Here is a 19250-nt window from a genome sequence, read left to right on the forward strand (position 1 = left end):
TGCTAAAATCTTTATTTGAGATAACCACACCGTGGGCTTCTTCAGAACAGTTTCTGTCAGTCTTGCATGTGCCGCAAAATAAACAAAAAGAACTTTTCATTCAATACATGCATTAATGTATGCGCCCATTTAATACGTGCATCAACACAGATCGGCATTACGCCTTCAGAAACATTAACTTCATGAAACCTCGAATAAGAACTGGGTATGGAATGCAATTAGTACAATGGGAAATTTCCCATCTTTTGAACAATTACCCTGACAAACTAGACATATCAATCATCCTGGTTATTGACCATCAGGAGCAAAACTAAATTACACATTGTGGAGCATATCTAAATATTTCTGTTATATTCCTGCTGTCTTATTGCATTTATTGCACCACAGATTGTTCTCTTATGGAAAAGATCGCTTTCATTTGTTGCTAACTCCTGAGTATCACTGAATATGTATCATGTCCGTGACATGTGACCAATTTTTTTATTATTGTTTTCCTGCTGCGAGCCTGCTACCTTGTTATACTGCACGTATATTCTCTGGCGACGAAGGCATAGTCAGGTGACTTGTACGTCGCCTTTTTCCTCGGTTCCACTGCAAAAAAACTAACTGCTGAAATTTCAATAAATTTCAATTTCAATATGCGGGCAACACACTGGCAAGGTCGCTTGTGATCAGCTCCACACTGTCAGCGATTTTTTTTTTTAATTCTTGGCGTATTTTCTACCCAGCTTCTCCAAGTGAACAAGAGCGGAGAAGCTAAAGCCCTAATCAAAATCTCCAGCTCCACTCGCAAAATTTCACACGAAAAGGGTTTACGAATATCCGTGGGCTAACGCTACGGTTCACAAGCACGGCACTGGACTCCCCAGCAGTCCAGACCATAGGCGGTGTAGAAATGCCGCCTTGTTCCTGAATCCACACGTAGACCAGAAAGGAAGTGACGCAGAAGTAAGGCTACGTTTCCAAATTTAATTGTACTTCAGTTCTTTTGCAGTCTGGTAGTCGTGAACGCACTTGCATGGTTACAGCCATGCGGGAAGTGTAACGTTCTAGTTCTCTACCTTTGCCCTTCTAGCATAACCGTGAGAATGAGCGCCCTCGAAACACAAGCGGCGCAGACCTCGATGCGCGCTCTCTACACGCTGTCATGCACGATGAATGAGGAGAGAATCAGAGCAGGGATAATGCTTCACTAGCGGAAAAACGAAAGAGTATCCAAGACCATCGTGGGAGGCCTACTAGGAGGTACCTCCTGAATCCTACAAACATTCGAGGCCGAGGACTCGTGGGCACTGGATTAAAACAACAGCTCGTGGTTAACGGATCTCAGTGTCCAAACGCACAGAAAGCAACACGATAGACTTCAAGCCACGGTGTAGGGGAGATCAACGAATTAATTACAACTTTGGCTTCTTAAAGCAAGTAATGCCCAGGGAATGAAAGCGCCGAATAAAAGTCGCGATGTTGCCTGTTTGTTACTGGTACCGACATTGAAACTATATAAACAAAAAAGGGTAACAAATTTATTAAGAGGAAGAAAATGAGCAAATTAGGTTAATTTCTGAACGTTTAAGAAGAACGAAACTAAGCACGCACGGCTAGACCCAAACAAAATTAATAGCAGTATTCAAAGCCATCCCCACACGAACCAATGTATAGCAGCACAGCCTTAGAAATTTCGGGCGGTTCACCAGTGAGGCTAGCTTTTGCAGTGAGCGATCTTTTAGAACTCCTTTTGCCATTACCTGTGGCGGTTTGGGTTAGTTGGTGCACCATACGAATTGGCAAACACCACGGAGGAATGAACAGAACACAAGGAGAGACAAGGACGAGCGCTGACTGTCAACTAAACACTGAGAGAACACGTTCAGAACTCGTCACACCTTTAGTTGTCGGTCAGCTCTCTTGCGTGTTCTTCCCGCGATGTTTACCAATCGTCGTCTGAAAACCTGGCAGCTGAAAGTTGCACTTTTCTTCAAGTTGGGATATACGGTTCCTGCAGCGCTGTGAAAGTTTATCTTTCGTGAAGAAAAATGTAAACTATTGCCATTTATTTCGGCTGTATCGTCCGTAATGCACCCAGCCATTACAGACACGACGGAAGCCAACAGTCTCCGAAACAGGTATCACAGGGTGAACACCGGTCAACATTTAACACCGGAAACTTAGTACGCGAGCGAGTTTGCATTTGGCCTCCATGGAGATCATGCCGCCGCGTTCAGAAATTATATAGCAACAGCAGGCGCATTAATTAATCAATCAACTGAGTTCCCTTAGAGAGGAAAGCAGCATCTAAGTCGGATGAGCGTGCGCAGGTGTCATTTGAACTCAAGCTGTATGGCTCCTTCCTCCAACGATTGCCGCAGAAGCCTGTACATTACGCATATGTGGCGTCATGCACGTCATTTAAGCGCACTTTTCTTATTTTAGCTTCGTCATTTAAACGCCTCTTGCTTAAGATGCTTATTATGCATGATCCGTTTTCAAAAACTCCAGCAATACACACAGCAATCGAGATGAATACAAAGGAGGTAAAATTCCAATTCGCGTAAATAATGAAACTCAAAGCACTTCCACAGCAGGCAACTGTAGCAAGCCTGGAGAGCGGGTAAAGGCTCGAGTAGCTTCCCCGGAAGGCGCGCCTCAATCGATCGCCTAATGACAGCGGCGTGTCAGAGTGTAACGAACTCCGTTAACAAAAGTGCTACGACACGCAAACTACGTTATCGCGCAGGCTGTGCACAGGCTATCAGTCGACAGTAACGCAGCCGCGAAAGCACATCGTCAGCTGTCCCTTCAGATGGCAATGCATCGATCGTTTCCGCGCGACGGCAAGCAGCGCGCGGCATATGCATCGCCGCGGAAACGCCCCCCCACGCGAACTGTCAAAGTCACGGAGAAAGCAATCGCGCGCGGTAAGCGACGCGCGATGACTCCTTTTAGTCTCGTCAGTCGCGTTATCCCTAACCCGGAATTCAGAAGCTCCAAAACCCCTAAGGTGCTTCGCATTCTCGATGACTGCGAGCACAGAGCTTCCAAACTCACTGGACAGGCGCGACGAAATCACCGGTCAGAAACTATAATCCGCGCAACAAACATGATACGTTACGGCGGGCGCAAAGAGATCACGGAGACTAGTATGAGTTATTTTTTTTTATTCTCCATCTCAAAAGCGGCCTACAGTATCACATTGGCGGCAAGCACGCTTGCATGTCTAGAGAGCGCCACAACAACATGGAGGTGTCGGTTCACTCACCGGGTTACTGTACGGCTGCATGCTAAGGCGTATCCCATCGCGACCCATCTTCTCCCTGATCATGATCTTGAGCTGCATCTTGGGGAAACGCACCAGCTCGGCCTTGCCCTCTTCGTACTCGTCCGGGAAGTAGCGAAGCGAGTCCGGCCTCACCGCAGCTTTGTCCTGCGGCGGCGGCGGCGGCGGGCCCCACTCGTCGAAGCCGTACTCGGATGCCGATGCCGCCGAGACCCTCGAGTGTCTCGCGGCTTCCTCGAGGGTGAAGTAGACGGCAGTGCCTCCTTGCTCCAAGAGCACGCGCACGGCTTGAAGCACGCGGTCCCTGTGCCTGGGATCGGTGACGCCGATGGCATCCAAGTCGGGCTCCCCTATCTGCTTGCAGATCTCCAGGTCATCGTATCCGTTGTCCACAAAACTCTCCGCGTACTGCGGCAGTCCCAAGGTGCGGAGCCAATCGGCCACTATGCTCTGCTCGCCGGCGTTCATGCTGATGCCATTCCGAGCACGCGGCGAACGCGACAACTGTGTTTTGTTGGGGAGCAGTCGCGCTAAAAATGACACACGCTCCGCAAAGCCGCCGCCGCCGACGCTGCTCTCCCCGATCGCTCCATCACGGAGAATGGCAGCCGGATGCGACTCGCGACGCATGCGCGAGGGAGCGGTACTGATGTCATGTCCGGTCGCGGGACGCGCATGGTGGCGCCGCCTCCCGGAGAGTCAAGGAAGTCAGAGGTTGCCGGCGGGCCGGCGGGACCGCTTGGGAGCGAGTGAGGAGCAGCGGTGGGCAACGTCTTCATGCAGGAACGGCAGCTGTTCTTGCCGCCAAGCAGAACAGCCTTGGGCGATTCCACTTAGGCATTCGTCCGTTGCCGTCTTGCCTACAGTGTAGCTAAAGGAGCGAGGATCAAGTCACGGCCGTGCCGTTTAAGCTGCAGGCTCTCCAACTCCGTGAAAAGAGGGATGGGCGGTCACTACGAAAAGCTTGTTACCGAGCGTAAATGATGACGGCAATCCCACGACACGCCTTTTAAACTGGTACTCATCAGACTCAAGGCCGATATCATCAGAAGAAAAACAGTGCGGTATTCTAAGTACATACATATAGTACATCCAGGAAAAAACGTTAGGTACAGCAGCCGATGACGGAGCTGCCAAATCATGAGTAATGAGCTCTATTATATATTGACGCATACACTATTTGTACGCCGGCGTATTTTTCTGCCATGAAATGTTTTCTTTTTTCGAGAATGTACTGAAGTCGTTTGACAGGACTAAGCGCATTTTGACTCACCTATTTAATGTCTGAGATGCGTATGAGAGAGAAAATCATTTTCGAGCTAGTGAAGTTGCGCTTATAATGCAGTCATATGACTTGCCACTCAAAATTCTCGCCCAACTTCAAAGCTGCTTCTTATGCTATCAAAATATTTTTGGTGAGAAATGATGCTAAAATTATGAAAACCTTAAATGTGTCCGTTTGTCGTGTTTTACTTAGCCATTGCACTAGCGCCAATAAGAGATGCAATTAATGGGGCAATAGATGGATCGCTAATCAGGCTTATCATTCGTTAAATGAGTGAATTATTCAGCCACTAGATAGATCGTGCAGGCGTCTGGCTGGAGGTCATATGGAAATGCCATCATGGAGTTTCAGTTTAATTGAATACCTTTCTGCGACCAAAGTGACCATGGGACTTCTGCCACATGCCACTTCAAAAGTCCTTCGTGCACTGTTCGTGTCAATGTCATCAGCAGCTGTAAGCTCATTGGCCCCTTGCGATAAGGATGATGTACCGACTCAAAAGTATCAGTCTTTCCACTCACGAAAGAAGGTTGACTCAGAGTCTTAGAAGCGAAATTATGCCATATTTCTGAGGATATGAAATCGAAGATAGGGGAAGATGGCTGAGCTTCGCTAAATTTTCACCCCGTGACTGCGCCCAAATAACTATAAGACCACTGTTAGTATTTGATAGCGCTCATTTTCACACGATGGCTGCATTAATGGTCGCTCATTTCGGGTATTCCATACATGAGCTTAGGGAAATGCCATCAGATGTCATAGTGAAACAAAGCCACTATAATTTCTTAGGACAAACTAATCCAGTACGCTTAAACAGAACCCAGTTTTACAATATCGCAACTTATAAAAAGCTCACCCCAACGGCGGAGGTATCTAGAGGATCATTTTAAACCATGCCTCTATTGTGTCCCTCTGGTACACGAACGAAAAGGTATAATAAACTTTCAATACCAGCTTACCAATAAGTGTTCTCGGAGTTGCTCGACGGAGTGCAGTTCTTGCAACTTTGACCTTGTGCTAGCATTAAGAGTGTATCATATACTCAAGAAAACGTTGTAGACTCCTGGATGGCTTCGCCACTGAAAAAGAAAAAAAAAATGAATAGAGACGACAACGGCCACTCAGCAGCGCAAACATGAAAGAATCCGCGAAAAAGTTGTAAAACAGTCTTACAAACCAGCTTAGGAGCTGCGCCTTATGCCGAGGCCCCTCCGATCAGATATAAACCTACTCGAGAATAGTCAGCCGTGTGCACTACTCGCTAATCTCGGTCCCTTTCTCTTCTCTTCGTTCTCTCCCTCTTAAAAATCTCTGAAGAGGCACTGAGGACATACAGAAGTGGGTCTGTTGATAGATTACCGCGTTTTAGTGACAACGATCCTACTTTACAAAATACGGAGCTCTTATTCGATACAGATGAAGTCAACAAATAAAATACAGGTACCGCCTCCATAGGCTGTGTTCGCAAGCAAGCTGTAATTACGTCAAGACTGCTTTTTTACCCGGATCTCTGAGGCTAGGCTTCTGTGCTATTCACTTCTTAACAGTGAACACTGAGCCATTTTCAATCTTGACATGACGAGTTTGAATGAAGTAATGGGGAAACAAATATTCCTTTTGCAAAATAGGTTTGCAAAATAGCGATAAATGTTCATAATAAACTTTTATTGAAAAATAAAAAGTGCATAGATTTGTCCTCAGTATCCCGTAAGGCTGGCTACATGAGACCAGATCAATACTACCGTGAAAAAGAAAAGGCAAACGTGGATACAGGAACACACATAGTATACCCAAGAGCAATGCTTGTCTTGAGTACTATATGTAGTGTTTGGGTAACATTTATTTTCTTTTTCGTACTCTTATCTTCCGGAACAAGCCACGCCAGCTAGCCCGCGTTAGTGTACGTACAGCCTTTGTCAAAAATATGCAGTCCAAGAGGTTTGTCTTTGAGTTGGTTAGTGGCGCTCTCGGAGCTCCCATGGAAATCTTCAGACGGGCTGGGGCGGGAGACTCCTAATTTTCAACGGATTTGGAGCGCTGGTGGTGCAAAAAGAGCCAGACTGCGCGACCCAGCAGCAAACCCGGTTGCTTGTGTATTTTTGACAACGGATCAACGGATGAACCTCATTGGAAAATCATCGTCATCTCCATCCGTCATTCCTAATCGCCATTGCCAAAATTATCGACAAAGAAAGAGGGAAAGGGACGTTACATATTCGTTACAGAACGAAGTGCACTGGGAAGAGAGGCAGGCTTACAATGCGGGCTGCTGAAGTGGGAGACAGGGTCAGTACGGGTGATTAAGGGAAGGGAGAAAAGCGGTAGTGCAAAAAAAAAAAAAAAGACCAACTAGTACGTTGCATTCGTTGCACTCTATAGTAGCGCTACTGCCGCTGTGGATAATATGAACAAAAAAAAAACCGGTCATCTGTTCTCTGCGTTTTATATCATGGCGGCACTCATAAGTTTGACTGAGCGTTGCCTAATAGACGTTGTTCTACTAGTTTGCGAACGAATGGAAGTAAGCTTGCGCAGTAGGCATGTGCCGTGCTAAAGAGCTTATGTTCAACAAACCGGCGCCTGATTAGAAGAGTTAACTGATGGGCTAGTTGGTTTTCAGCCATTTTATTCATCTCATTTAGTGCAAGATACACACCAGACAAAAGAAAGGAACACGCAAGACGAAACACGGCCTTTCTTTTTTCTGGTGTGTGTCTTGCATGTAATGAGATTAATATAACGTCTGATTGCTTACATCCCCAATCAAAAGTTTATGGAACGCGGTATGAGCGAAAAAAAAAACTTAAAAATTGCCCTTTAACGTAAACCCGAAGGGATATACGTAACCCAATCGTGCAGCGCGCGGATTTCACAGGTAATCAATAAATCTCTAGCGACGCACCATGCATGCGGAGAAACTGAATTTTCTTTTCGCCAAAGTTACGTTTCATAATCGTTTGACAACGGATGTGCACTTTGTCGGTTTTGAACAGCACGACATATAAGATATAGCCGACTCAGCTGCAACCTCCTGAGACCTTGAGCACTCCTGTTCCTATGTTTTTCCCACGCCGGACAGTTTTCTCTGCAACTCGGCGCTGGGTATTAGCAATGCTAGGGCTCTTATCATTTTTACACGACTGTGTACCGATATAGCTATAGTGAATACAATGTACTGTCACCTAAATTTTTAACGGAGTGGAAAGAGTGACGCAGGTCACGCTGATGCAGTTTTACTTCACGACTGTTAAGCTCGCACTGTGAGCGAGAGTTATGCCGTTTTGGATGAGTGGAAATTTATTCCAACTACGTAGGCTTCTTTATCCAACACCGACATCACCTTGCACAGGTGTTTAGCGTCTCGCCGCCCGTCAAAATGTGGCTCCCCGTGGCTGAGAATCCAACCAGCCACATCGTGTTGAGTAGTACATAGACGTTATAGACGCTGAGCCATCGCACAGCGCGTTAATACGGCGACGTACACTCGTCAGCATTACGAAAGGGAACGCGCGAGTGTGTGGCAGATAATCTCGAACCCTACTTGCGGCAATACGTGGCCGCTACTTACGGCAACGTGGTGGAAATGGTTCAGCTACCTTCTGGCAATTGAGGATCGCACCTCCCTTTCCACTTTGTTTCTTAACGCGGCCACTGCATATCACCGCAAATAGGGTTCGAGGTTATCTGCAACGTACTCGAGCATTCTCTTTTATGAAGATTAGGACTGAACATCGTAAGATGATACCCGCAGTGATCTTTTCTTGGCAAAAAAGCCTCAACGTCATTGAAAATGGGCTGTCAAAAACGGAGATATCATATAATGACTTTTAACAATTACTCGCTCTTAAACGAAAATAATAAAAAACAATGAGATAAACTTCACAATGGTTCATGTGTTTGTTCTGGAAAAAGAAACTGTCACGTTTAGTCCGGCGTCTGGAGCGATCCCCATAGATCGATGTGATGCCACAGTATAACATCAGGTTTTGTCTGATGAAAAATGAGGTGGGTCCTGCTTCGTTGAATATAAACGCGTGCATTGGCAGTCCCAGAACAGGCTTCTATGTAAGGCACAGTGCAGCAGGGATGAGCAATTTCTTCCTTGCGGCGAAGCCCACTTGCAAACTTTTGCTGATATTGACGTGTTGCTTTGTTGACTGAGGGAGATATTTTTTTTTAAAGTTTCGGAGTGTCATGAGCTCCAGTACAGTCCGTTTTATCCTACCCAACACCAACATGTTGGGAAAGTATCATATCACACCGAACTCCACACAAGTCCCGCCCACCGAAACCAGAGACCCGGATGTGAAGCGCATATTAAATTTTTCCTCTTTCTCTCTTCTTTCCGTGTTCGAACTTTCATACGCTCCTGTTTCCTTACTGAAACAAACAAACAAAAAACGCCGTTTTTATTATGCCCATCTGACCACATGCTAATCATGCGTATTTTCTTCGTTCTACCTTGTAATCTTCCCAGTACTAACGCGATAGCTTTAAGGGCCCTGTGTCGCAGAAATGCCGGTGTCGTCGTCGGCAGCATTGGCATTGAGCGAAAAATCCCAGAAGCATTAATAAATGTCTTTCGGGTCATAGCTTAGATTAGCTACAAGGTTTTAAGTGATCTAGTGTATTGATACCACAACGTCCTGTCGTATACAAAACTTGTCATGCAGGCTTCGGTCAGCACGGAAATGCGGCTACCGTGTTTGCCAGGTGCCTCTGCACGTTTCTACGCATAGCGACATAAGAGAAGTTTGTTTGGACTCTCAATCAAAAAGGGACATCCGTCCCTCTACAAAAACATAGATACATTGCGGCAACTGATGTCGCCCTATACACACACTCTCACAGGGAACGTAAGCGTCCAAAAACAAAAAGTGTCCAAGAAAGTTCTAGTGGGTCCATACGCAGGGGAAGCACGCCGGGTTGAAAACCGCGCACAAAAACCCGCGCACGAACAACGCGCTCTACACGCGCGCGCCGCACACGCGCGGCACACTTAATATGGCAGGGGCCGCACCGTAACACGGCCCCTGCCTACGACGATAAACATAACACACTGCTGCTTCAACCAGTATCTTTCGCACACTCGTGCCCCTGCGCCACGATATACAGCACGCGTGAATGCCTCGGTCTTGTTTTAATTTCTACTTCCACTGCTCATCTGCATCATTGCGACAAAAAGCTAGCGCTCCAACGCTCGCGTGTGATGCCTCTCAACCCATATATCTCTTAGCCGCCGCGGTGGCTCAGTGGTTATGGTGCTCGGCTGCTGACCCGAAAGACGCGGGTTTGATCCCGGCCGCGGCGGTTGAATTCCTTTGGAGGAGAAATTCTAGAGGCCCGTGTACTGTGCAATGTCAGTGCACGTTAAAGATCCCCAGGTGGTCGAGATTTCCGGAGCCCTCCACTACGGCGTCCCTCATAGCCTTAGTCGCTTTGGGACGTTAAACCCCATAAACCAACCAACCAACCGTATATCTCTTACTCGGGGGTTAAGGTTAAAAAAACAACAACAATAAATGACATGACGGTCACCACGTGTCAACGCGATATTCAGCGACAGCTATTAATGTGATATGTTGTGGTTGACAATGTGAGGATTATCTGTGCAGTTCTATGGCGCTCTTTTAGGTATCCCTCACACGGTTACGCACCAGCGTGTACAGCTTGTTCGGTCGAAGAGCCGTCGACGTCGCAGTTGTAGGTGCCGGCACCGCGCGTCGGAAAAAAAAGTCTATCATGCCAACCGTTTGTACAGAATGTTGCAGATAGTGTAATACGATTCAGCGTTTAGGGCAAGTTAAACTTACTATTTAAGTTAGCTTGCGGTAGGAATTCCACCCGGCGACCTATAAATCGATCCCGACCGCGGCGGGCGAATTTCGATGAAGGCGAAATTCAAGAGACCCGTGTGCTGTGCGATGTCAGTGCACGTTAAAGACCCTGTTGTGTCTTTAACACAACAGGGTGTGTTAAAGACACCCCCCCCCCCCCCCTAACTCTCTTTGCGTGTTCCCGTCACACCGGTATCCACATAGGCCATTCCCAGAGGCAGTGTGTGGTTCTGCGAAAGTGGTCCTTCTTCATGCACGTGCTCCCATGCGACCTCATGAAAGGTGGAACCAGACACGATGGGACAGATACGACTCCTGGATTCCACGTACCACCACTTCTGCCTAACTGCCACGACGTGTTTTCCGGAGTTCCCCTTAAACGGCACCCAACGCAGCAGTATTGACCCTGCGACTTTGTGTGTGCATCTGCCAGGGTGACATGACTCAACGCCTGCTGCCACCTGTGGAGACGAGCGTCTGCCATTCAACCGCGCCTCGCTCTTTTGTCAACAGCGGGGTGACGCCGCAGCAGGTGTTCGCCTTTGGGGCATTTCCTTGAAACAAGATACAGAATCCACCTGGCCGGAAACGACTAGCCCGACAACACGATCTTCTGGACACTTCCGAGTATCCGAGTGCCTCAGCGGATGACACGGGGTGACGACGCTGCAGGTGTTCGCCTTTGGACGTTTCCTTGAAACAAGATAAGGGATCTGACTAGCCCGACAACACGCTCTTCTGGACACTTCCGAGTATCCAAGTGCCTCAGCGGATGAAGCGGAGTGACGACGCTGCAGGTGTTCGCCTTTGGACGTTTCCTTGAAACAAGATATGGGATCCGACTAGCCCGACAACACGTCTTCTGGACACTTCCGAGTATCCAAGTGCCTCAGCGGATGAAGCGGGGTGACGACGCTGCAGGTGTTCGCCTTTGGACGTTTCCTTGAAACAAGATAAGGGATCTGACTAGCCCGACAACACGCTCTTCTGGACACTTCCGAGTATCCAAGTGCCTCAGCGGATGACACGGGGTGACGACGCTGCAGGTGTTCGCCTTTGGACGTTTCCTTGAAACAAGATAAGGGATCTGACTAGCCCGACAACACGCTCTTCTGGACACTTCCGAGTATCCAAGTGCCTCAGCGGATGACACGGGGTGACGACGCTGCAGGTGTTCGCCTTTGGACGTTTCCTTGAAACAAGATAAGGGATCTGACTAGCCCGACAACACGCTCTTCTGGACACTTCCGAGTATCCAAGTGCCTCAGCGGATGACACGGGGTGACGACGCTGCAGGTGTTCGCCTTTGGACGTTTCCTTGAAACAAGATAAGGGATCTGACTAGCCCGACAACACGCTCTTCTGGACACTTCCGAGTATCCAAGTGCCTCAGCGGATGACACGGGGTGACGACGCTGCAGGTGTTCGCCTTTGGACGTTTCCTTGAAACAAGATAAGGGATCTGACTAGCCCGACAACACGCTCTTCTGGACACTTCCGAGTATCCAAGTGCCTCAGCGGATGACACGGGGTGACGACGCTGCAGGTGTTCGCCTTTGGACGTTTCCTTGAAACAAGATAAGGGATCTGACTAGCCCGACAACACGCTCTTCTGGACACTTCCGAGTATCCAAGTGCCTCAGCGGATGACACGGGGTGACGACGCTGCAGGTGTTCGCCTTTGGACGTTTCCTTGAAACAAGATATGGGATCCGACTAGCCCGACAACACGTCTTCTGGACACTTCCGAGTATCCAAGTGCCTCAGCGGATGAAGCGGGGTGACGACGCTGCAGGTGTTCGCCTTTGGACGTTTCCTTGAAACAAGATAAGGGATCTGACTAGCCCGACAACACGCTCTTCTGGACACTTCCGAGTATCCAAGTGCCTCAGCGGATGACACGGGGTGACGACGCTGCAGGTGTTCGCCTTTGGACGTTTCCTTGAAACAAGATAAGGGATCTGACTAGCCCGACAACACGCTCTTCTGGACACTTCCGAGTATCCAAGTGCCTCAGCGGATGAAGCGGAGTGACGACGCTGCAGGTGTTCGCCTTTGGACGTTTCCTTGAAACAAGATATGGGATCCGACTAGCCCGACAACACGTCTTCTGGACACTTCCGAGTATCCAAGTGCCTCAGCGGATGAAGCGGGGTGACGACGCTGCAGGTGTTCGCCTTTGGACGTTTCCTTGAAACAAGATAAGGGATCTGACTAGCCCGACAACACGCTCTTCTGGACACTTCCGAGTATCCAAGTGCCTCAGCGGATGACACGGGGTGACGACGCTGCAGGTGTTCGCCTTTGGACGTTTCCTTGAAACAAGATAAGGGATCTGACTAGCCCGACAACACGCTCTTCTGGACACTTCCGAGTATCCAAGTGCCTCAGCGGATGACACGGGGTGACGACGCTGCAGGTGTTCGCCTTTGGACGTTTCCTTGAAACAAGATAAGGGATCTGACTAGCCCGACAACACGCTCTTCTGGACACTTCCGAGTATCCAAGTGCCTCAGCGGATGACACGGGGTGACGACGCTGCAGGTGTTCGCCTTTGGACGTTTCCTTGAAACAAGATATGGGATCCGACTAGCCCGACAACACGTCTTCTGGACACTTCCGAGTATCCAAGTGCCTCAGCGGATGAAGCGGGGTGACGACGCTGCAGGTGTTCGCCTTTGGACGTTTCCTTGAAACAAGATATGGGATCCGACTAGCCCGACAACACGCTCTTCTGGACACTTCCGAGTATCCAAGTGCCTCAGCCGAGGAAGACGACGAAGCGGGGAACGACCTTAAAGGGGCACCCGGACGAAGTCCCTACGATTGTTCGGAAAAAGGTGGGAAGATCTCGGGAGGGTCCATTTAAAGTGCTCGACACGTTCATCGAGGAGCTATTCCCTGAGCGATTCCCTCAGCGTTTCCCTGAAACTACTCAGCTTTTACCCTTTTTGTCATTGCTTGTATATAACTTTTTAAATATGTGAATACAGTTTTTCCTTTACTTCCCCTACTCCCTGTCTCCGGCCCACTTTCCTTCCTCCGTCAGCACTGCGGCGGTGCTCATGGACCCGATGCTTGGTGGAACACGCTACTAGCCCGGCAAAACATATCAAACCCCAGGTGGCCGAAATTTCCGGAGCCCTTCACTACGGCGTCTCTCATAGCCTGAGTCGCTTTGAGACGTTAAACTCCATAAACCAAACCAAACCTATCATCGGGGTACGGGTGTCCACCGATATGTGCGAGACAGTAACTCCAACTTCAATACCTCAGAGGAGCCGTAATGAAGGAGACGAAAGTTGGATTTGATGGTTTATGGTTTATGGGGTTTAACGTCCCAAAGCGACTGAGGCTATGAGAGACGCCGTAGTGGTGGGCTCCGGAAATTTCGACCACCTGGGGTTCTTTAACGTGCACTGACATCACACATTACACGAGAAATTCGAGGCCCGTGTACTGTGCGATGTCAGTGCACGTTAAAGAACCCCAGGTGGTCGAAATTTCCGGAGCCCTCCACTACGGCGTCTCTCATAGCCCCAGTCGCTTTGGGACGTTAAACCTCATAAACCATAAACCACCAAATCCAACTTTCGTCTCCTTCATTACGGCTCCTCTGTTTCTCTCTCTCTTCTTTCACTTCCTCCTACCTCCCTTTCCTTACGGCGTGGTTCGGGTGTCCACCGAGATGTGAGGCAATTCCTGAGATTTCCTCTCCTCAAGAATGCGTTGCGTTCAAAGCTGTTTCGAACGGGCAAGGCGTCGCGCTGAAGGGGCGATGGCGTTCCGTGGAATCCCTGACAGAGCTGGAATAAGCGGTCGCGTTCCACACCATAAGGCGAATTCCAATTTTTTTTTTGTTTCCAGTTCATTAGCCACCATACATGGCTGTCCTTGATCGATCCTCAGTGTGGGTGTGTTACATTAAAATTATGGATAACAGCGGCAACAAGCAGCCAGAGTTCGTCTCGTCATTCCATGCAAACACGTTGTAAGTATATAGCCTTAGAAGATCTTTATTAACAACAGCTGTTTCAGCCATAAACCCTCCTGACAGACAGAATATATCTAGCTGGTTATCGTACTATCTCATGAGCAAGTGTTGACAGTCATTATGTAGCTAGCTAGTTATCGCTATCACATAAGTCCTACGCGTAGGCAGAAACAACGCATTAATAAATAGCAGCACCTGCGGAACTGCACAGCCTGCCTGCAGCACGAAGCGCGCGCAGTTTGGTGTCCGATTTCGAATTCCGAGAGCATAACTTGGAGGGCTAGCTACTGCGGTCTTCTTCGACGTCACCATGAATCTTCTGATCAGAATGAGAACGCCCTTGAAAGCTTGGTCTCTGAGAGGGATAGCAGTCATGCCGCCGACTACTTCTGCAGCCGGTACCTCAGGCAAAGAGCGCGAATCGAGGACCTTCCTATGGCTGAGGGAGCAGAACTACAGGGATAACCTCAAAGCTCTGGCCAGCGTCCAGTTCAGGCGGCCTGCCGAACTCGACGACCAGTATCTGGACGTGGGCTGCGGATCGGGCAACTTCGTCACGGAAGCCCTCCTGCCTCGTCTGGGCCGGTTCCGCCGACTCATTGCCACGGACAAGTCTGAGTCCATAGTAGAGTACGCCCGAATGAACTACGCCCATCCGGCTGTAGTCTACGACGTCCTCGACATCGAAAGCGGTGGTGTTGCGTCCATCGTGGACAAGTACGGGCAGTTCGACCGCGTCTACTCGTTCATGGCATTCCACTACGTGGACGACCTGGAGCGCGCCTACCGAAACGTTTCCCTGGCGCTGAAGGACGGCGGAGAGTTTATGGCGGTGTCTTTTACGGGTGCCGCCATCACAGACGTGTGGTACCGGCTTTGCTGTACTGAAGAATGGAAGGCCTTTCTATCAGTGAGTAATTCGTGCAGGCGTAGCCGGTCGTAGGCGTGGCAAGTGTATTGTGGAGAATGATTTTCTATCATGCATGGGTTTAGACAGGTGCATGTTGCAAGCAGAAGCAAGATTCTTTCGCGGGCTAGTTGGTTCATGACATTTGGATTAGGTTTGGTTTGGTTTATTGGGTTTAACGTCCCAAAGCGACTAAGGCTATGAGAGACGCCGTAGTGGAGGGCTCCGGAAATTTCGACCACCTGGGATTCTTTAACGTGCACTGACATCGCACAGTACACGCGCCTCTAGAATTTCTCCTCCAAAGAAATTCCAGCCGCCGCGGCCGGGATCGAACCCGCGTCTTTCGGGTCAGCAGGCGAGCACCATAACCACTGAGCCACCGCGGCGGCATATTTGGATTAGGTTGGTTTGAAGTGTCGTCATTGTAGTCAGTTGCGCCCCTGTCTTGCCATTTGCCCTCTCTCTGTCTGCTTCAATGCAGTGCGCACTTATGCCAAAGCACATGTTGTAAGGACTGGTGGGGGCGAGTGTGAATTGGTTCTGAGTTGCTATTAGTGAAAGCACAGGAATTTTATTGTGGTACCGCGTGTAAAAGGTACACTGGGGTGGCACTGGTGCGCAATTCGAAATGTGCCCACCATACAAACAACTCGTTCCTTCCCGCGCAGTAGCCTTCCAGCTTCACTGTTTCCACTCAACTGAACTTCATTTTTCTGACATAGATCGATCACTGCTTCCTGGCTTTGTCATCGATCATATTGGTATTCCATCTGACACAGGCTTTGCTTTTCGCGGCGCGCCTGCTTAAATGCGAGCAATGCAAACATTTCGCATTCACTCGGTTATTGAATACTTTTAATCCCGAAAGCTGCGGTACAAATTATTTGCTTCAAATTTGAGCGGTCTTTTTTTTGTGTGTACTTCGAATAGAAAAAGAGTGCGCTCCTTTCTGACGTTTGCACAATCCTTACTTCGGTGCAGTGATAATTATTCAAGTCGCCTGCGCATGCACTGACCCCGATAATTTCCCGAGTATTAAAAGGGCAGCTCTTATGTTCTTCCTGCGTCGTGAGTTCGACGTCCGTCGAAAGCACGTCCTTCTGTTTCCTCCTGCTTGCTGCCTCAGGGACAGATTTCATTTCGCTGACGAGTTTGTAAAACTTTTCGGAATAATGGCGTTAATGCTGGAATGAAATTTAGGCGCGAAGAATGGCATGAATTCGGTAAAAGCCCACAGAATTGATCATGTGTCCCTCTCACCGCAAAAGCATGAGTGAAGGGATGTAAAGGTTTCACGGGGGATGGAAGCGAGGCTGCGGAAATACCCCTCTTGACAAACAGCAGTGGTGCAACTGCGGCCCGATCACGTTGATGGTTAGCACCATGTTTTTCTGTCTCCTTATCTATGCCCCTTTTTTAGTGATGACACTCCGTGTAGCTTTGCGAGTTTAGTACCTCATGGGGCTTCCTTCGTTTTGCTCCCAGATCCAGAAGAAATTGCAGTCTCGGTGGTTCTGCTACAGTGCACCCATACCACTGACCAAGATAGCGGACAACGAAGAAAAGGCGGTTGCTGCTGCCGGTCTCGAGCTTGTGTCGTGCCAAATGTACAACAGCTACTGGACGATGCCCGACGTCGACAGCTGGATTGGTAAGTCCCGGACGAAGGAATTGTGGGTAATTAATTCGCACCACGCTTCAAAGCATCGTTTTGGATTGCTGACGCCGTAAACGTGACACACGACGTCACGGACTCCTGGCAACTAAAGGTGAAAAAAAAAGCTCTGCGTCTGGCAGACACGGTTTTCTTTTTGTGTGAGTGGAATCACGGGTACACACATCTCATTAATATTAGTGCGTCCTCTTGTTTTAAGTATGGCTTGCGTATCAAGGCTGGCAGTACAGTTTCTAGCAGGCGCGGGCCAGCGTACCCTGCCAATTCAATTCCAGTATAAATCAGTTTTCCTTATTCGTTCTTAGTGCTTAGCTTGAACGATGTCATTCCCCAGTTATCTCTAGGCTTGGGCGATAGACAACAAAGAAACGGGAGCTAGGCGTGGCGTTCCTGAGTCATTTGTAAATTAGTGAAGGAATAATTGGAATTAAATAAACATGAATCCATCATATCGTATTACTACTCCGGCGCTGTTTCCAAGAGGTATCTTTCTCCTTACTATTCTCTTCGTTCGTGCGACAGGTATGACCAATATTATTCTTACAGCGATAACTGCTAGTAGTCCCTTCTACGCCGTAGGCGTGGGCACGGCACGAGGCCATGGCATTATGAGAACAAAAAGTAACTGCGCAAAAGGACGGGACAAGAGAAAGAGAACCACACGGGACAAACGGTCCCGTCCCGTCCTTTCCTTTCCCGTCCTTTTGCGCAGTTACTTTTTGTTCTCATAATGTCCTACTACTAGCCCCTCACCGCACTCTTCTAGGCCACGGCAGTTACGAATCTAACTACGCAGAATCGCCATGCACGATGAGCCGAAGCGGAGACCAAGCGACGCCATTTGTGACGGCGTCTACGTCTTTCACAGCACAAGCTGCACACGTACGAGCATTGCAACACCTACCACTGAGTTACGTGCATTACACATGGAGCATGAACGATGTAAATTTTTACAGCGTTACCCGTTCTTAGCTCGTTCTTGAAAAATGTGCGTCATCAGCGCTGCTTTGGAGCGCACTCCGTAGAGAGTGCCCCCAGGTAAATATCCACCTCGGGCAGACACGTACAGTACCTCCCGAATACGAAGCCGATACTTTAACCACTAGACTAAATTTTGAGGCTGGGCTAGTTGGTTCATACGGAGGGCAGAGCGGAAAGACTGCACAGGACGGGCGCTGTCCTGTGTTTCTTTGTTTATGCTGTGTTCTGTGCAGTCTTTTTGAGCTGCCCTCTAATTCTTCTAAGTACTAGGCCAACGCTACAGTGGCTTACTGTCACCTTTCATATCTGTCTCCATTCCTTCGCAATCAAACGATAGCTGACGCTGAGTAATTCCCGCTACCAACTCGTAACCGTCCTGTGATTGTTTTTACTTCTCTTTTTGCAGATTGCTATGTTCCATTCTTCAGGCTTGACTCCGGGGTGCCTGAGGACAGGCGCGCAGACTTTCGCGCAGACTTCAGGTCGCTGCTTCTGAAAGCGTCCATGGCCACGCCCAAAGGACGCGACCTGAGGCACAGCGTCATAGTTGTCCACGCGCAGAAGCCGTGCGGCGAACATCTGAGAGTTCATCAACTCGCGTTGTTGTGATTTCTGCGCGGCTGTGATGCAAGCATAAACAAAGTCGTGAATGGCTCAGGCCTACGTTTTCTGAGTGCGAGTGGCTCCCCATGCGCTCGATCCTGAAGCCGGCACCCTTCACATTCTAATCTTTTGTTTATGAGGGTTACACGTCCCAAAGCGACTCAAAGCCGTAGTGAAGGGCTCCGGAGTTTTAGACCACCTGGGGTTCTTTAACGTGCACTGGCATCGCACAGTGCACGAGCCTCTAGAATTTCGCCTCCATCGAAATTCGACCGCGGCGGCACTTCCTAATCTTACTCGCTGAATGTGAACCCACTTTTGACGCGCAATCTAGCCGCATCATGGTCAGAACGCAGTTAGTCTGCAGATTTCGTTGTGCACCAAACTGCGCCTTCACGGCCTCCCGTAGTCTCCTCCAGCAAGCAAGCGAGTGTGTGATGCTTAGTCTTTTATTGAGAACTCGGCGAGGAACACGGATTCGAATGTATTAATCTTGTCGGTGAAGCACGTCAAGCGTTTTTGCGCCAGCTTTTAAAATGGTGCCGTAACCGCCTATATAGCAGCGACGACATCTGGGCTTCTCCTTGCAACAAACAAGGAGTGCGGAGAAGCTCAGAATGATCTCACTGACGGAGAGGTTTCACACTTCCACTGTCTTTGCTAACACATAACCGTGAGTCGTCGGATGCCG

General features: G+C 49.0%; 2 protein-coding genes across 3 annotated transcripts in view; one reads left to right on the top strand and one right to left on the bottom strand.

Annotated features, from left to right (window-relative positions):
- The window catches only part of LOC149358496 (uncharacterized), a 265005-nt gene extending 261145 nt beyond the window's left edge, over positions 1 to 3860 (bottom strand). For both annotated transcript variants that reach the window (XM_089570582.1, XM_089570581.1), the window contains exon 1: positions 3257 to 3860. In XM_089570582.1, coding sequence (XP_089426708.1) covers positions 3257 to 3742 — 486 coding nt within the window. In that variant the 5' untranslated portion in view covers positions 3743 to 3860. The remainder of the gene's footprint in view (positions 1 to 3256) is intronic.
- Positions 3861 to 14763: 10903 nt separating this feature from the next.
- LOC149358497 (juvenile hormone acid O-methyltransferase-like) lies at positions 14764 to 18565 on the top strand. Its single transcript, XM_089567557.1, has 3 exons — positions 14764 to 15300; positions 16786 to 16951; positions 18363 to 18565. The coding sequence occupies exons 1-3, from the start codon at positions 14764 to 14766 to the stop codon at positions 18563 to 18565; spliced, it is 906 nt and encodes a 301-aa protein (XP_089423683.1).
- The last annotated feature ends 685 nt before the right edge of the window (positions 18566 to 19250 follow it).

Source organism: Amblyomma mixtum, chromosome 2 (genome assembly GCF_055824585.1).
Source record: "Amblyomma mixtum isolate Tamu chromosome 2, ASM5582458v1, whole genome shotgun sequence".
NCBI lineage: Eukaryota > Metazoa > Arthropoda > Arachnida > Ixodida > Ixodidae > Amblyomma > Amblyomma mixtum.

Bases quoted from the DNA above. Each gene is read 5' to 3' on its own strand.
- LOC149358497 (XM_089567557.1), top strand. From the start codon at position 14,764: ATGCCGCCGACTACTTCTGCAGCCGGTACCTCAGGCAAAGAGCGCGAA. The intron at 15,301-16,785 runs GTGAGTAATTCG...TTTTGCTCCCAG, and splicing joins AATGGAAGGCCTTTCTATCA to ATCCAGAAGAAATTGCAGTC. The intron at 16,952-18,362 runs GTAAGTCCCGGA...CTCTTTTTGCAG, and splicing joins CGACGTCGACAGCTGGATTG to ATTGCTATGTTCCATTCTTC.